Source organism: Anarhichas minor, unplaced genomic scaffold (assembly GCF_050575085.1).
Source record: "Anarhichas minor isolate MPS153535 unplaced genomic scaffold, ASM5057508v1 ptg000074l, whole genome shotgun sequence".
Classification (NCBI taxonomy): domain Eukaryota; kingdom Metazoa; phylum Chordata; class Actinopteri; order Perciformes; family Anarhichadidae; genus Anarhichas; species Anarhichas minor.
Genome location: NW_027466520.1, coordinates 10,220,404 through 10,238,628, shown reverse-complemented (window position 1 = coordinate 10,238,628; position 18,225 = coordinate 10,220,404). Strand labels below are relative to the sequence as shown.

At 42.4% G+C, this 18,225-nt stretch overlaps 1 protein-coding gene across 6 annotated transcripts in view; it reads left to right on the top strand.

The window, feature by feature from the left end:
* The window catches only part of relch (RAB11 binding and LisH domain, coiled-coil and HEAT repeat containing), a 29,736-nt gene that overhangs the window by 1,575 nt on the left and 9,936 nt on the right, over positions 1-18,225 (top strand). For 3 of the 6 annotated variants that reach the window (XR_012949400.1, XM_076080213.1, XM_076080214.1), the window contains exons 2-23: positions 2,521-2,610; positions 5,309-5,380; positions 5,522-5,577; positions 5,730-5,843; positions 6,151-6,345; positions 6,864-6,958; positions 7,540-7,672; positions 7,827-7,984; positions 9,143-9,218; positions 9,295-9,390; positions 10,233-10,256; positions 13,720-13,832; positions 13,970-14,060; positions 14,642-14,713; positions 14,836-14,976; positions 15,158-15,322; positions 15,624-15,771; positions 15,879-16,035; positions 16,187-16,310; positions 16,748-16,796; positions 17,439-17,518; positions 17,949-18,055. Coding sequence is in view for 5 of the 6 variants with exons in the window: in XM_076080213.1 (XP_075936328.1) it covers positions 2,521-2,610; positions 5,309-5,380; positions 5,522-5,577; positions 5,730-5,843; positions 6,151-6,345; positions 6,864-6,958; positions 7,540-7,672; positions 7,827-7,984; positions 9,143-9,218; positions 9,295-9,390; positions 10,233-10,256; positions 13,720-13,832; positions 13,970-14,060; positions 14,642-14,713; positions 14,836-14,976; positions 15,158-15,322; positions 15,624-15,771; positions 15,879-16,035; positions 16,187-16,310; positions 16,748-16,796; positions 17,439-17,518; positions 17,949-18,055 (2,356 nt within the window). In the remaining variant the exon portion in view is untranslated. The remainder of the gene's footprint in view (positions 1-2,520; positions 2,611-5,308; positions 5,381-5,521; positions 5,578-5,729; positions 5,844-6,150; positions 6,346-6,863; positions 6,959-7,539; positions 7,673-7,826; positions 7,985-9,142; positions 9,219-9,294; positions 9,391-10,232; positions 10,257-13,719; positions 13,833-13,969; positions 14,061-14,641; positions 14,714-14,835; positions 14,977-15,157; positions 15,323-15,623; positions 15,772-15,878; positions 16,036-16,186; positions 16,311-16,747; positions 16,797-17,438; positions 17,519-17,948; positions 18,056-18,225) is intronic. The other 3 variants (XM_076080216.1, XM_076080217.1, XM_076080215.1) reach the window with 2 other exon arrangements.

Below are 18,225 nucleotides of genomic sequence, written 5' to 3'. Positions count from 1 at the left end.
GCAAGGAGCTTTTGAGCATGCAAGTCATTTAAATTGCCACGTGCGAGGTTGACGGTAAGCTGTCACATTTAGGAAGTTGGTGTTGTTTTTTCACATAAGTATGGGACACCAGAAAGCGGCTCTCTGAACATGAATCCAAAAGTAAAGTTGTAGTTGCAGGCCCTTACCATCTGCTACTTCAAATAGGCCACATTGTAGCTTCACATAAAAAGTTCTAGGCTCTGTTTGTAACCACTATTTATGTCTTCTCTCCTGTTACAAATCTGTAAAGTCGGCACAAAGGCAATCCAGGTCAAACACACGCCACTGTCAGGCTGTTGAAACAATCCTGCCATGTGTACCTCTTCCTCAGTAGCACTGCCTATTAGTTGGCCCAAACTGACATGCACTCTCCGTCTGGGGCAGGGGGTTGGTATTGTGTGTGTGAGAAGGCGATTAATGATATTTGTGGAGTGTTTGCTTAGCTTCATGTAGTTCTGGACCTGCACAGACTGGCTGCCTGTTCATTACTCTCTGCCTTTCATTACACTGTGTGTGTGTATGTGTGCGAATGAATGCAGGTGGTTCTGTCCATTTGAAAGAGTTATATGTGCATATTTCTTAGCAGTGGAGCAGATCACAATGTGGGTTATTATTGTTTGGTACCTTTTTCATTGTGAGTTGGCACAGCATACTAAATATTCCACATAAACTCATGTCACTGTGTAGTCACACCAATTGATCACCTAGTCTACTATTAACTATGGAATTCATATTTGCTAATATATAGCCCAGTTCATTTACACGTAGGATTAGTGTGGTTTTAAACTAGAGCCATCCTTTTAAACCAGAGCATCCTTTCCATTAAAGGAGCTTGTGGGCTACCCTGTGGCCATCCATCTTCTCTTGTCTCTCTGTGTGTGTATCCGCTCTTTTTAATTGTATCTCTTTGTTCTCGAATCAAACTCTTGCTCCTTTCCCTGTCACCAATTGATCAAGCTGCCCGGCAGGATTGCAATGAAGAGGTGACAGTCTCAAGTGTCAGATCCATCACAGACAAGACAATACACGCCACAGGCACAGAACCAAATAGTTAGCCAGGAAGAAATACTTGTTTTGTGCAATTTTGGCCCACATATGTGCATGCTCCTTGACTTTGTGGAATTACAGGTTAATTTTCTCCCTCACAGACGCATTCATACAAACACTAATTCACCAAATAGATTCCAGCTGCCTACAGCAGGTGGCTGGAATCCTCAAACATTATCAGGAAGTAATGACAGCTGGAAGCGTTCTCCATAGAAAGAGGGGTTAACCTGACCTGACGTCAGCAAGACGGAACAATGACACGCACACATTGTCACACTCTCAGCCAGATCAGAAGCACACTCACTGTGCGGTCACAGTAATGAGAGTGTGACATACATTTGAACATGTGACACACACACACACACACACACACACAGTGGCGTTGTGAAGCTCAAAGTGGGGGGCGCCGGCCGTCGCCGTCTTGGCTGTGATGACAGTCTATCTCGTGGACTGCAAAAATAGGCTAAGAGGTGGATCGTCGGCGGCCGGTTGACACAGAAGATCAGACAGCTAGCAGTCAGCGACCTGCTAAGGCACTCAAAGCAACCGTGCACTCAATTAGGCCTAACTTTAAGCCTTAATATAATTTAAAAGGGCCTCAAGTGGCCATTTCAGGAACTGCATTTTTGAGCAACTCTGCGTTGCATTTCTCAGCACCCGATCATCCCACCGAGACAAAACACAGTACTCTCAGGTCAAGCCCAGAAATATCAAGTTCACTAATGCATGACAGCTAATTGAGAAAGAACCAACTTTTTTTTTAATGTGACTCAAAAGCCTGAAGTCTTATATGTCAAAGCACAGCAGCTAGTCTACAAGCTACATTTGGCTTGACCTTCCACTGTATCAGAGGTATCGGAGAACAAATAGTCCAATCTTGCACTTGTTCTGAGGTGGAGGAAAGCTAACACCATCGGCTAAGCTACCAGGCCTGCCTACCTCAGTGAAATAGGAGCACAAGTATGCTTATGTGTCAGCTTCATCTGCTCTTCGAGTGAACAATACCTACTGTTAGTTTTGAAATGGGTGTTTCCATAAAGTAAAGGTCTTAGCAAAGTGAAAATTTCATGATTGATTTGTTTTCCCACATGTGCAGTGACTCATATGTTTCCTGGCTAAAGTATAACCTTCCCACATAGTTTTTAAAGGTCTCTGCTTTTAGCTGAATTTAACAAAGGTTCCATCTGTTTGGTCGAAGAGCGGGCCCATTGGTTAGTCACCAGCGCTGAACTAGAGCCAAGTGTTAGCATGCTTCCAGCCTGGTTAAGAGTCCTCAAGCAAAATACTAAATCCCTACCGCAGTGGGGCTACCGTTGTGTCCTTCAGAGAGGAGCATGTATAAAGGAACCTTTCTTCAGCATCAGTGCATTCCTGTCACATGTTTAACAGTGGACTCATCTAGTTGTGTGGATTGTAGACTTGTCTCACTGTTGTCTTTGTGTCTCTGTTCAGATCGAGCAAACAGCATCAGCACCTTGGACTCTCTGGACTTTGCCCGTTACTCAGATGACGGCAACCGAGAGTCGGACGAGCGACTGGCAGGTGAGATGAACCGTACTGCCAGAGGCCCGGCTTAACACGGGGACGTAACAAAATTAGGAGAATAGGCAGTGACGGAACGGGAGGATGGCGTAGAAAGAGACAATAACGGCTGCATCACAGCCTGTATAATAGTGATGTCAGGGTAACCCAAGCCACCACAAAAGTTAAATATAGATTCATTCTGATGTTGTCACAGTGGCACTGCTGTATGTGAGCTGCTTTAATAGTGATGACAAAATAATGAGCATAGGTATTTTAACACATTTGATGTCAGAATCCACACTAAACAAGAGTGGTTTTTACCGTCGTGTTTTTACGCAATCGCACTGTTTTTAGGAAGACATGTTTTTTTTCAAAAACTTGTCAACATGTCCCACTTCCAACATGCTGTATGTTTCTCTCTTTAACTTGGTGGAGGTGTTCGTGCCTCTTCCCATCAGCTCTCACACTGTGGAGTCAGTCTGTGGTAGTTTTGGTGCGGCACCTGTCTCAAAATAGTTTGGAATCACATCCCCGTCCCCCCTGTGGCTCTGTCGTGACACACCATTACATAGCTTTTGCCACATATACATTAACAGTCGAGTCTGACGCCGATGGCGCCTCATCACAAAGCGCTGGTTTTAAGAGCAGCTGCTTGGTTATGAGCAGCTTGTTGGTTTTCACTCCGATATTGTGTGATGACGGGACAGTGCTGTCATGCAGGGATAATTGGATTAACTTAATCTGCCTCCTGTTTTCATCTTTCTATTTTATAATTACTTTTTAGCCCTGCACATTATGCCATAGTACAGGTGGTTAATAATAGTAATAATAGTTAACATTATCCATTACCAGCTTAGTCTGGAAAAGCCCCAATCCATAACTGCAGAATGGAATTGTGCACAAACTGTGGCATACTTTATTATTTATGTTTTCTTTCTTTGACATTAGATTGTTTTGTCCTATTGTACATCAGTGCTAAGCATGAAAACTAGAGTGTCTTCCTGTCTTGTAAAATGTTTTTTTACATGTCTATAATTTAATATACATATTGCATTATTAGAGTAGAAAAAGGATACCATTTCTTTAAGAGTCTTAAGTTTAAACTGTGAACAGGGAGCTAGTTTTGTTATGGTTTGGGGCTTTTAACATCTCTATAAGAACATACTGACACACGGTACATTAATGCATTGTAAGGGCACATTTAAAACCATGCAGCAGAGATATTGGTTCCATGCTCCCAACGACAAAATATGCATCTTTTCAAAAATTACTATTACTCTCCAAATTGGCACCTTCCGCCCCCCTTTCTCCTCCCTCTTCACCCACCCCCACTCTCATCCCCTGAAACTGTTCTTCTTGCCAAGATGCCTGCCCCCAGCTGTCTGACTCTGGGTTTTCATGACTTCCTCCTGACGTTGATCAAACCCCAGTGACCAATACTGGACAAGTCACTCCATCCAGACTAGCTTTTTTTTTTTTTTTTTTTTTTTTTTTTATATAAACCTTCTCCCCGTTATTCAGTTCTTGGTTTTCCATTTGTTGCGCTTGCATCCTGTGCACTCTTGATCTGCTGGACAGGTTAGGGATGATGGAGTCAGAGTGGGTGAATTTGGTCATAAAAGTCCAACTAATGTGTTGCTGGCAGCTCTCTTTGCAAAAATATAATATTCTCAAAGTTGTGGAAACTGAAACTTGACAATGACCTTACAGAAAAGCCTTAAAGATTGATGAGCATTTACACTTTTCATACTTAGTATGAAACCTACAACACCTGTTGACCCGCAATCCTGGACGTTAGGAGACAGATTCGGGGACATCAACAGGATCACATCAGATGGCAGATTTTCAGTGCACAGCTATGCAACATAGTTTTCCTGCTCCATCGCTTCTTACTTTTTGCGTGTGTTTTTTAATCTAACGTGTCTAAGAATACTGTGTGTTCTCTTTCTTTATTCAGAGTTAGTTTAACCTTTTCAAACTTCAATGTACAAATCAACAATTCTTTCCAAATGTGTACTGCCTCTGATTGTATAAGACGTCAGAAACAGCTTGCTCATTTGATAATGAATATGTTGCTTTTTTTGTTGTTGTTTTTCTTTGCCTAAAACAGTAACATACCATATTCTAAATTACATTTTGACTCTTGAGTTTTATACCTTAGATTGGGTTGTTCATAGTATGACGGCCTATTTTTTTGGCTTAGAAGAAGTAACAACCTGAGCATTGGCTGTCCCTTGAGTGACTTGAAACCAAATTATGAATTACTTGTTAGTAAGGTATTTGCCTGGAAAACATCCTTTGTCAGACAGCTCCTAGATTATCAAGGCTACATTTAGGTAGCTTGAATAGATCTGTTCACCTCAGCTACCATTGAAGTAGCTTTGGACTCCCATTTTTGAAGTCGGTCACATCAGTGCTGTTAATGGGAGGCAAACGAGGGCAGGAAATCCTACCATTGAGACGTGTCTCAATGCATTACACACACTGGTCAAACAGACTATCATCGAGCCGGCTTTACCATGATCCTCTGCTGCATGCGTTCCTTAGACCCATGATTTGCATGTACCCCTTTTTTTTTTTTTTTTTTTATGACTCTTACAATCTTTCGTGTGGTTGTTTTGTTTTTCATGCCCATCTTTTGTTTTATTTGTTTGTTCCCTGTCTTTGGTTGGATGCATTTCCTGTGTGTGTGTGTGTGTTGTCACTTCCTGTCCAGTGCTGGAGTTTGAACTACGGAAAGCAAAGGAGACCATTCAGGCTCTGCGCGCCAACTTGACTCAGGCAGCAGGTGTGGCGTACTTTTAACTTCTTCTCCACCTGAACCCTCTTTTGTTACAGCTTTCACTCTTTTTATTTCTAAGAGAATTCCACTAGATGAATAACACTCAGCATCCTTTCAAACTCATCTAAAATCTTCTCAATTTCTCAGAGAGCGAAGGTCCCTCTCACGAGAGAAAAAACTTCAAGTCAAGTCCTGAAATTCAGGTGGGAGATTTTTAAGTGTTAAAAGATTTGTGAATTCCTTTCCTTTTTCAAATGACTCAGGAGATGAAATGTGTTCCTTTAAACCCTGTGATGATGTTACTGCTAGACTTTGAGTGAGTCATTTCACAGCTTCTCTTTCCTCTCTACCTCAGGAGCCTATACGCCCACTGGAGAAAAGAGCCTTAAACTTCCTTGTAAATGAATATTTATTAAAAAATGAACACAAACTCTCATCCATCACTTTCTCCGATGAAAATGATGATCAGGTAAAGATTTTTCTGGCTGAATGACAAATATCTGAATGGAATAAAAAAATTGTAGTCATTTATTTCTGACTGCTTCTTAATACAAAGTGTATGATTCCTATTCGAAATAGGAGGTATCAGACTTGTGAGCTTCAGGGCACTGGTCTAAGCTGTGGTAGGGTCATGTGACCATAAATAAATTCAACAACTGGGATCAGCTGTCCTGTTCTGAGCCTGCATGAATTCCTGCTTTGTCTATTCAGAGGACACACACACCCGTCCGCCACAAATAGTTTATTCATTTGTTTTTGTTTTTATGTATTTGCAGGACTTTGAGTTGTGGGATGATGTCGGCCTCAACATCCCCAAACCCCCCGACCTGTTACATCTCTACAGGAACTGTGGTACCCCTCTCCCTTCTCCCCGGGACATGGCTGATGTGTCAGTAGGGGTGGATTTTGCCGATCTTCCAGGAAACTGCATTGCCCAAGATCCCCCAAAAAAGCTTGACCTCTCACATCAGGTTGGTGTGTATGTACATGTATGGGTTTTATTCAGGGGTATACAGTTCTTCATGAGCTGAACTATCCATCCATCCATCAATGTTGGATTCTTTGGCAATCAGTCAGGTATTTTCCTTTTGGCTGCATCAAGAGCTTTGCGATCACAAAATTGTTGCTATTCCAAAGCAGAGATGGGCACTCCATTATCATAGACACGCAGCCCTTTTTGCTCTCTTTCTTTAACTGAAAATGTGCATTTACACACTCGTTGAGAGGCAGCGGCAGTTTCCCCCCGAAGGTCAATTGCTTTGACTCGTTACAGCAACGAACTGGAGGCGGTCCACTGAGCTTGAATGATGAAAAACGTAATGGCCCCTTCTACATTCACATTGTTTCAGTAAAAGGCTGTGGAACTAATTGAAAAGTTATTTCAATAAAGTCTGCGATATTACCAATTAATGAATAGTTTTGACTTATTGGAGAACACACTCTTCAGCTGGTGTATTAAAGTGTCTAAAATCTTCTTGTCCCTCTATAGCAGCAGACAGAAGTTGTCCAAGAGTTGGAATACCAGATAAGCCTCCTCAGCAATGAGAAGCAGAGCCTCGCTGAGCAGATCAAGAAACTGCAGAGGTGAGTGCCCGAGTGCATGTGTGTGCTAATAATGTGCTTGTATAAAAGTGAATCAGTCAGAATGTAAAAATGGCTAAGACACTGCCGAGAGTTGTGCTATATGTCTTATTATGTTCACTGTTAGTATGCTATGGTGCTGCTGACACGGTTTCACCTATTCATAACAATCATATGCCATTACAAGAGAACCATTTACCAATACCACTAGAGAAAGAAATAAATAGAAGCATCCATGAAAATCTGCATATGTATTCAGCACTTCAGTACACGTTATTAACATAACTGTGACCAAAACCGGCCGTGAGGTAGAACCAGTTTCCCCGAAGCGCTGCACTGACTTACAGAGGAAACTCTGTTCTGATACAGTAGTGGAGTCTATTTTCATTCCATGTGGAATAATTAAGATTCAGAAAGATTTGCTTTACCACCATCCGAAATTGTTGAGGCATTTTACATAACTGCTCTACCACTACTTTTGGATGGAAGACGTATGTCTTTCTGACTCACTTCTTCACTAATAAGAGTCATGTGGTGTTTTCTGACCGTGTCCTTTCTTGTCTTCGTTCGTCTAACCCCCACAGTGAGATTCAGACACTGAAGAGGACCGTCTCCTCCCCACCTCTGGCCACTCTGGACCTGGGCTTCCAGAAGACATCTAACCCCTCCTCCTCATCCACCACCACCAACACTTCCTCCACTGACCCTCTCTCTGTGGTATGTGGTTCATTTGAATATGTAATGCACAGACTTGTGTTAATAGTACCAGTGTCCTGGAATAAAATAAGTGGTATTTTTTTTCTTGATGTAGTCTGACAGAAGCCCGGACATTTGACCCATTAATTCCAACTTAATCTCGTTTTACCTTCAGCCTCCTACAGATAACGGCCAGTATATGGACTTCCGGGGGGTTTCAGAGCCTGAAACTAACCCGGACCCCTCCTCTACTCAGACCATTTCACAGCCTCGCCCACATTCCCTTCATGTGCTTAAGAGTCGGCCTCCTGTCCAGTTTGCTCAATCTAACAGGTGAGTCCTGAAAATTCTGTATATACTTCTTGTGTCGACAGATATAATAGACACAATACAAACTTGCAATTCTTGTGTGTTTGTCGGTGTTGCTTGGTACACGGTACAAATGATGAGTTACCGTTCAGATTTTTCAGGTGGTACTTGAAAATAGACTGAAAATAATATTCAGTATACTCGGTACCTCTCAGTGTAGTTACTAGATGTAACCACTAGATGGAGGTAGTTATCAGCTTATGCCGCCACAATGGACAATTCCAACAGCACTTACTGGCGGTTGGCTGCCCTCTTGAGTGAAAATGTAACTTAATAAATTTTCTCAGAGCACAAAGCAGCCCTGGTGGGAATTTGACTTTTGGTCACATGCAAACATTTCTTACCACTCTGCCACCCATGCTGTAGTATATTTAGTGCACCGACATCTGGTGAATCATCCGGTGAATGGAGTACTGTGTTGTCTATATACCTTCATATTCTCTTATATTTCCCTTTTTACCAGATTCATACAGTTCCAAAAATTGAGCGGCAAAATACAGTTGGCCGTCATCTGCTTTTGAACAGGTTGCTGTGCTACTGTAACAAGTCAATAGCTAAGAACGCCTTTATGTTTAAAGCGCCCTCTGATTGGAATAATCTACCTGTGAATATATTCGATCCATAGCATCTTTCCACCGGTTCAAAAATGCGCTGTCTTCTTATTATAGGATCAGTTGTGCATATCCATAATGACATCTCTATAATTATGTCTTATGGCTTCATTACTTAATGCTATCATTGACAGTAATGCTTTTCTTTAACCTTTGAAAGAATTATCCATGTTGCTAATTTAGTTTTTTGTTAAATGTTTTGTCTAATTGTGCTTGTATTGTATAAATTTCATTGAGGACCCCCTTGAAAACGAGATGGTACATCTCAAGGGGTTATTCCTAATAACGAATGTCTTGTAGCCAAACTCCATCTATCTATAGATTTGTTTTATATACCACTAAAATACACTGCAGTGACATGGGAGAGTGGCTCCACTGAGCTCTCTGGCAGGATGGCCCGGTCCTCAATCATTCCGCGGTCAGGCCAAACTCCATAGCTCTCGTGGAGTACAGATCGAGTGGCGCAGACTGTACTGACTGTTTTTTGCTCTTTTTGTTTGTGGTGTCGCAGAAAGTTATCCCCGGCCTTCCTGCAAGCCCTGCTGTCCTTCTGCAGAATGTGCTCCGACAGCCGCCTGGGAGCAGAGGTCAGCACATTGTCATGCAGAAGAGTACTTTTATGACCACGTACAGTACAGTACATAACGTCCCTCTCATTTCCAGGTGTCTCGTATAGCGGACAGTGAGGAGAGTGTGATGTTAATGCTGGGCCGCTGCCTCCCTCACATCGTCCCCAATGTCCTTCTTGCTAAACGAGAGGTAACCCCACTTCTGCCGCTGCTCCTCTTCTCCTCCTCCTCCCCCTTGATTGTTCTCGTCATCACAGGCTTCTGCACAATCCAATAGATCCACACACAGCAGCAGGGCTAAGCAAGGTGAAAATGTAGGGGAAGCTGTAGAGAGGACAGTCATCTTCAGCTTGTAAACATTCCCATCCAAACTATGTCTTCGTAGATGGGCAGTAAATCAATTCTTAACTTTCATCATGTTTATCCCCTTCAGCTAAGGGAGTTATTTTTCTGCTGGTGAGTCACCCGTTTTACCATCTGCTATTGTGAGAAAAATGTAGTTCAGTTTGCTCTGAAAGAACACCACCCTCTCCTTGGTTTGTGCCACAAGGCATTCCCAAAATCCAACGAACATCCGATGTAGTGTTTCACACCATGAAGAGGCTTCCAGTGTTCTTGGCAGTGGTCTAGAAAGCTTGATTGCTGGTTTCTTTACGATAGTCACACTGAAGTATCATGAATCTTATGTGCTAATGCTGCACTTAGCATCTTTCTCCTTGTTGCCCCCCCCCCCCCCCCGGATGTGACTGTGTCTTCTGCCAGCTGTATGAACAAAGAGCTCATTCAGACATTCACAGTGCCAATCATAGATTTCATAACCTGCAAATACCCAGCTGACTTGTGTCTATCTATTGATTGGGAATTTCACCTTCCTTTATGATGGCGTTTGTCTCCACCAGTGTCATCATTTCCCTTCTGCTGTATTTGTCCCCCACTCATGTTTGCTGTCCTTTTTGCCTTCACTGGTGTTATTTTTACTCTTCTCTTTTCGTCTCACTCATTCTCTCACTCTCATGCATGCCTCTCCTCTAGAGAATGGTTGCACATCTTTGCCAGGTGAGTCTTTCACGCACTCATCTGCATGGTTGTCACATGACCTGTAGACCTAAAACATGTAACGTATGCCCTGCTCCTGTTGGCTACAACTGCTGCCACATTAGGGTCTAACCTGTCTCATTTTTATCTATAAGCACTGTAGTGCTGGCATTTCTGTAAAGTGCCAGTGACTGTCGTTATGCAGTCTTGCATTGTCTTAAAAATAAATATGAAAACGTATTTATACCCAAAATGTGAACTGATATGCAAAGGCAACTTAAGGTATGCAGTTTCAGCCAAACAGTGAGTGGGTCATGTCCTGTATGTCTCTAAACCCCAGTGTGTCTTTACTTCTTCTCTTATTGGTTCCCTGATTTATCTGCTGTGGCGTTTGAGACTCTGGAGTGATTTTAATTAATCTTGTAACATCACCTCGCACCTTTTTTAAAAGTAGCTTAATGCTATATATTCTAATGGCTAAATAAAACCAGAGAAGAGCGTTTTTTGTTTTTTTTGTCCTTGCTATGAGGTGTGCAGGGCTTCCAGGTAACTAAATGTAAGCGATTTTAAAATGGATTACGCATTTGCATAAGCGATTACTCCCTCCAAGCTGTGATGCAGACACCTGCACAGGTGTTCCGCCCAAACAGAACTGCTTGCATGCAATTTGTGTCTGTGTGTGTGTTTTTCCACGTGTGTACAAATACTTGAATTTTGCACACAGTGTATTGAAACTTGGTAAGACACAAAATGCAGTGTTTTGAAAGAGGTGAATCTGGTTGGAGTAGTTCCCAGTCGGGCTGCTTTGCATATCACAATGGTTATGTTGCTTTAGTCAAACTCTTTGACAGTTAAGAAGAACTTAATCTCTTTGCAAAATCAGGATAAACAAACTGGGGTTGAGGATGACAAAGATTAACACACAGAACATTTAAGCCTCTGGGTCTGAGTGGTGTGGACTTTGTTCTATATCCGTTAGATTCACCGACCGTGACATTGAGTACACACACACACACAGCTGCTCACACTTCCATCTTGTAACTTGAGGCTTTCTTACCACCACAAGCCTGGAGAGAAGGCACACCTTTAGTTCTCTGAATGTGACACCCACTTAAGAACAAAGGGTGTTTGACTTGAAATGGTGGAATGATGCATTAAAACCCTGCCTGCCACCTGGCTGTAATATCAGTCACTGTAAATCATTAAACATGATGTTTTTCGAGCACAATGCAATGTGCTGTATTTTCCTTTCATTACGGTGGAAAAGGCTTGATTTGGGGTAATTTGTTACAGCATTTTTTTTTTTTTTCTTATCCAATTGAATATACAGTAAAAGATGTGTCTAGTGGTATCACTATGAAGATACTAACTGTATCCTGTAAGGGGTGACTTCCTTTTTCTACGGGCCAGATTAACTGTGATGTTTAACGAACTACTGGAGAGACGAGGAACATTGACCGTTTTATCAGGGCTGTTACGAGAATAAAGATTAGGAGTGAAGTTATAACTCAGATGACAGACCTTGTTTACATTGTGCTGTGTGTTTGTACTCAAGCTATGGCATGTGTGATAAAGCAGTGGAAAGTCAGAATGGATAAAAAAAGAAAATCAACTGAAAAGAAAAGGCACCTGGAGGACAGAAGGCTATGCAGGAGGCTACAAATAAAATAATAACGGCCACAACCTGCACAAACATCAGCCATGCTTCATTTGCATACAATAGTGCATCAACAATCACTCACGACTGCAGTTTGATTTTGTGACTGTTGCGGCATCAAATACAAGTCATAAGCCCATCGTGAAGCATGCATATACAGTACACGAATTGTGCCACCATAAGGTACAGGCCGTCTTGCTTCTGGCTTTACCACTTCACAAAATTGAGCATGATTTTTTTTTTTTCTCCCTGTGAGGTATTATTATTTTGTTTTGTCGAGTCTCTTGAGCCCTTTTACATAAAGCTGTGCATCAAAACAGCAGTGATTGTACGGCATAGTGATACTGCATGTGTATGGACAAAGAGATGGTTATCACTGTATCTGGAAATCTCCTGTGTTTTTATTTTCTATTGATATTAATTTCAGGTCTTTATTTGATTATTTTAATGTGAGACAGTTGCAAAGAAATGACATTTTAAAAAGATTTGGTAAGATTTAGAATGTGGAAAGTGCAACATTTGGATGCGGCACATAGTGGTCCTTGGACTGAGATGTGCAGTTGCTCTGCTTTTTGGAGTGAAGCATCAGGCCCCCCTGGCCTCAAAGGTCCTGGCGTCGTGCTGTCCACTCTACCTGCCCACAATGTTTATCCAGGACTGGTCAGATGTTTAACCTCCTGAAGGAGTCTTCACATCAGTAACACAGGAGTTCACTCAGAAATGGAACAGGAGCAGCATGGGTTCTGGCCTCTTCAGATGTGTGCTGAATTCCTGTATTTGTTTTATCAGGCCAGTGCTGTTAAGTCTTCAAAAATGTCTCTTGTAAAGATGTATGGTAATTTCAGAGGCCAGAGTATTTGCTGGTTTTTGACGCTTGAACTGATTTCACCCATATTTAACTCGTCATGTAACCACTTAAAATGACCCTCTGATACTTAAATGCCATATTTTTACTTTATAAAAGATAGCCAACATGGCACGGACTTCCGAGGGCTGGTCCAGTATTTAGTGAGTGACTCATCACAGCCTGTCTTTAAGTGTCTCTTGTCAGGTCCACATGCCGGTCCAGCGTTGGGGTTTTACTCGTTCTTCCAGCACTTGGCAGGAAACTATAATATCTTCTTGGGGGAAAAAAAACTAAAGACATATTTTTAACTCTGTATGCACTCTCTAATTTGGGTGTGTGTGGCTGGAATGGCGGGCTGACCACAGTTTGGCCATGGAGGCCCTGTATCAAGGGTAGCTGAGCTCTCTCCCCTCTGGCAGGAAGGTCCATAAACTCTATCTGAACTCGGTCATAGAACCGTGTTCTAGCAGAGGAACTCGTGCAATATGTATAGACCTTTTCATTACCATTCGGTTTCTAGGCTACAGCTTTGGTCCAAGATGACTTCCTGTCAGCTACTGCATTAACAAACATTTAACTAGTTTGAAAAGGTCTATATGTGTGTCTGTCTAAATGCAGCTGTGTCTGGGTGTGTGCATGCACTATTTAAGTTTCTCTCATTGTATGTACGTGACTCCAAAGCCTAAATGAGTCAAGGTATGACACCAACAAGGTCTTGAAGGTAAGCATGTTTCCACTGGTGTTGACGGACTCCTGTTGGTTCCCTGTGTTTCTCCCTGTGACTTTGCCCTATTCTCTCCTCTTTTTTGAGACACACCTTCTTACCCTTTCCTACTTCCCGTCCTCCATAGACTTCCAGGCCCGCTTGACTGCTGCCGACAATCTCTTCCCTTTGTGTTTCAACCGCGCCCTCCTATTGTAAAGTAATCTAAACTGATGCCACTTCTCTCTCTGTGTCTTTCTCATCGCTTCTCCTTCAGGAGTTGATCCCGCTCATCTTATGTACCGCCTGCCTTCACCCGGAGTCTAAAGAGAGGGACCAGCTCCTCCACATCCTCTTCAACCTAATCAAGAGACCAGATGATGAGCAGAGGTATGTACGTTTGTGTTTTGTAGACACGGCAATATTTAGTTTATTATGGCCGATGACCGACCTCTTACCAAGATACCATTGATTAGCCCCATTAGTGAGACACTAAATGACTGTATCCTGTTGTTGTGTTTCCAAAGACAAATGATCTTGACGGGGTGTGTTGCGTTTGCGAGGCACGTGGGTCCCACGCGTGTCGAGGCTGAACTACTTCCTCAGTGCTGGGAACAGGTACAGGGCACACACTGCATGTGGTCTTTGTTATTGAATATGCTGTCACTGATGTTCTGCAATGGTGAAGCAAGAAGCGCTTCACCGTCACTTGCTCCAAAATGAAAACCAGTACTTGCTCAACCTCTGAGTCTTTTTTTTAAATGTTTTTTTTATTGTCTCTTGTGACACTTAAAAGTTACACTTCATGAGGGATGTTCCTCTGGTCTATTTTTAGTTTCTCAGTTGTGTCTTTATTTAGTGAGCATATCATTCAATGTTCTCAGAAAATTCTGACTCAGAACATCCCTATTATTGTCCATTGTCCCTGACTTATATGTGATAGCAGTCTTGTTTTCATTGCCACCTGTGTCACCTTATGCAACACATTTATGGGAACAACAGCTACCAGATGTTTGGAGGCTGAGAATTTGCCCAGAGAGACCAATAGCGGTTTCCACAGGGTCAGCATGTTGATGATATTCAAGTTGTTTCCATTCCAGCGTGGCTGCCCTCCAGTCTACTTCTCTCCTCTTTTCAACTTCTGTTCCTGTGTTTCTTTTCAAATGTTTTCCTCTAAATCTTGCTCTCTTCTTCTGCAGATTAACCACAAATATCCAGAGAGGAGATTGTTGGTGGCAGAGTCCTGTGGAGCCTTAGCACCATACCTGCCTGTAAGAAAATATTGTGCACACAGGATTTGTGTATATATATGTGTATATATATACATATACATGTATATATAGGTGGATACAATATAAATGAAATCTATGTCTCTTGCTTTCTGTCTCTGCAGAAGGAGATCCGTAGCTCCTTGGTGTTGTCCATGTTGCAGCAGATGCTCGCTGAGGATAAGGCTGACATGGTCAGAGAGGCTGTGGTCAAGAGTCTGGGCATCATCATGGGTTACATAGATGATGCCGACAAGTACTCCCAGGTAGGCGTGTTGAGAGAGGAAAGCGTGTCAGAACCTAATACAAAGTGTTCTACTTTCTTTTTCTGATAAAACAGTGTTCTAACAATAATGTAAATAAAAAGTAAAATAGTGAAACAGCCTTAGGGGTCTGTTGATGTTTGTGGGGTAAATCCTTATGCACATCAATGTGGGTGTCTTCCAGGGTTTTGAGCTGATGCTGCTGTCACTTGGGGACCCATCAGAGCGGGTGGTCAGTGCAGTCCACCAGGTCTTCATTCCTGCCTTTGCTGCCTGGACCACAGAGCTGGGCACCCTGCAAACTGCCCTCTTCCCTTCGCTGTTGGCACGTATAGAGAAACTACTTCTGGTAAGTGCCTGTGTGCATGTAACTTCATGGATGGGCTTAAAACCGGAGAGCCTTTCTCACCCCCTCATGTTGAGGCAAAGACATACAAATGATTCACACAACACGGTTTGTTCAAGACATGTAATGTGCAGTAAACTAGAGGAAAACAAAATCTACAATAGCATTAAAGTTGTGTTGATGGTACAATACATGCATCTGTGCAGACACCTCATTTCCAAGCTACAGATATCTGCACCACACAAACAATAAATTGCACTTCAGCACTTTTTCTTTTCTCTTCTATACCTCCCTCTTTCTCTAGCAAGGAGAGCATGGTCTGGATGAACACAAGCTACATGTGTTCCTGTCGGCCCTGCAGTCTCTCATCCCGCCTCTGTTTGCTGTGGTGCTGCAGAACGCACCCTTCACCAGCAGAGCCAAACTCAACGGAGACATAGCTGCAATAGAGGGTAGGAAAACTACACACACACACACACACACACACAGGTCAGATGTAGAAGTAGTAATTATTAAAGCAGTTCATTTCCATTCTGTTCCTGTGCCTTTGGTCTTGTAGTCACCCGCTTCCCAAGGCCAGCTTCTCCCCTCCAGGACGTGGCAACCATCATCGGCAGCAGAGAGATGCTGAGTGCCCTGCTGCTACTCTACGACTACCAGCTAGAGCATGAAGGAACCACTGGCTGGGACAGCCTGCTCTGGGTGGTCAACCAACTGTGAGAAATACACACACACACACAGACACACACACACACATACACACACACACGTAAAGTCATATATGTATACAGACAGCTTTGTACATGGTATCACCAAAGCATACACAAACGGTCATCACCCTGATTTCCATTTGTCTGCTGTCTCCAGCCTTCCGCAGCTCATAGAGATCGTCGGTCGCATCAATGTGGCGTCATCAACCTGCGTGCACGAGTTCTCTCGCTTCTTCTGGAGGCTCTGTCGCACCTTCGGCAAGATTTTTACCAACACTAAGGTAAAACCACGTGACTCGTCAAAATTAAACATTCTCCTGACTGCACAAAAGACTGCTACCACAGCACTGTTTTATAAAGTGTGAGTAGCCTGTATGCTTTAGTGTGTCTTGAAAAAAATCCAGTGTCCTAGCATTCACATGAGGTATCTCAAATATTTGTTTATGATACAGTAACCTGTGTCAGTCTTATAATGAATAATGAATATGCTAATGAGCATCTGATTGAAAACACAGCTGTGGTGACTGTATTGAAGAGCGGATAGTGAACATGGTATTTATCAGGGGTTCACTGTGAGTCACTGTAAGTCCAGTGGTTGTAACCGGTGGGTCTTTCTCTGATGAGAACTCTACTACTGTAAAATAGTGCTTACAAGTAAATGTGAATTATATTTATGAATGTAGTGATGACATTTTGTTTCCTCATTCCTCCTCTTCAGGTGAAACCACAGTTCCAAGAGATCCTCCGACTATCTGAAGAGAACGTTGGTGAGTGCAGATTGAACACACACACACACACAGATGTTTCTTTGTTGTAAGATTTTCTCAGCTCCCTCAAGAGAATGCTGGAAGGTGGAGTTCAGGCGTCGACACTGTTGATGTAAACAAGCTATTTGGAGTCAGTTATGGGTGTTGCCCTCTTTCTTTTCCTTTTTTTCTTGATTCCGGACATGTTTCTGTAGATATAAGAGGTGCTTGGTCTCAGTTGGCTGCCAAGTGATTTAGCTTTGGTATTGTGGCCATTTATGAAATGTGTTTTGTGCTGGGTCCCAGTCTGTGTTTAGGTCATTGTGACCTTCCATTGCAACTGTTCTTTTCAGTAGTTTTTTTGAAAACCAAAACAATGTAATGCATGCTGTCGACACATTGTTACATAGACAGTCAGTTTACCAAATGCCTAGCAGAATGTAATAGACTGTACCTGACCTCATCATGTCCTGTCATAATGAAATGTGCGTTGGTGTATTTTTTTATTTCTCTGTTTAATTGGGCAAAAACAGATGATGAATAGCTGTAATAGAGAATGAGTAAAGTGTGAGTGTCAAACTTGATCCACAACCGTGTACACGGGGAAATGTCCATCTCTGGGATCTTCTTCCTTTTTCATTCTGGTTTTATTCCTCTTGTCAGATATTTCACCCGGGAACGATATTCTCACCAAAGCCACAGTCCCCATCTATGCCACTGGAGTGCTGACCTGTTATAACCAGGTAGGCAAATAGCAGACCACAGCCGAATAGCAGCTGACTTGAAGTTGATTTATTGTAAGAGTCATACAGTACCTTGTGGTGCTTAAATCAGTCCACAGTCAATAAGTCAATGATCTTCTCCTGTAGTCAGTTGACATGTGGAGTATTTTTTGCATTTTTTGTTTAGATTTTAGGTTCACAAAATGATGCAGAACTTGCAAAACACTGTGAACAACACATTCTCTATTTTGATTTACCTTTCAACGCTTCAACGAGACAAGTTCAGAATAGCCCGTTTCAACGTATGTTGAAAGTGTCAAAAGATCTTTGCTGTCCGAAAATACTTACTGATCTGTAGAACTTTGCACACATGTACATATTAAAATGTAGATGTTAATATTTGTGTTGCCTACCTGATGTAACTGATAAACATTCTATCATTTCTGTAAAGGACGAGGATCGCAAGTTGTTAGTGGGTTTCCTGGAGGATGTTATGACAACCCTGTCTCTGTCCCATGCACCTCTCGACAGCCTGAAGGCCTCCTTTGTAGAGCTGGGGTGAGACATGCATGCATACACACACACACACACACACACACACACACACACACACACACGCACACAAATAAATCCCTACATTACCAAAAGTGGACTATCATTCTACAGTATCCAAGTGTGGACCATTGTTTCTGCTCATTCGGAAAAAACTTAAATGAAAAAGAACAATT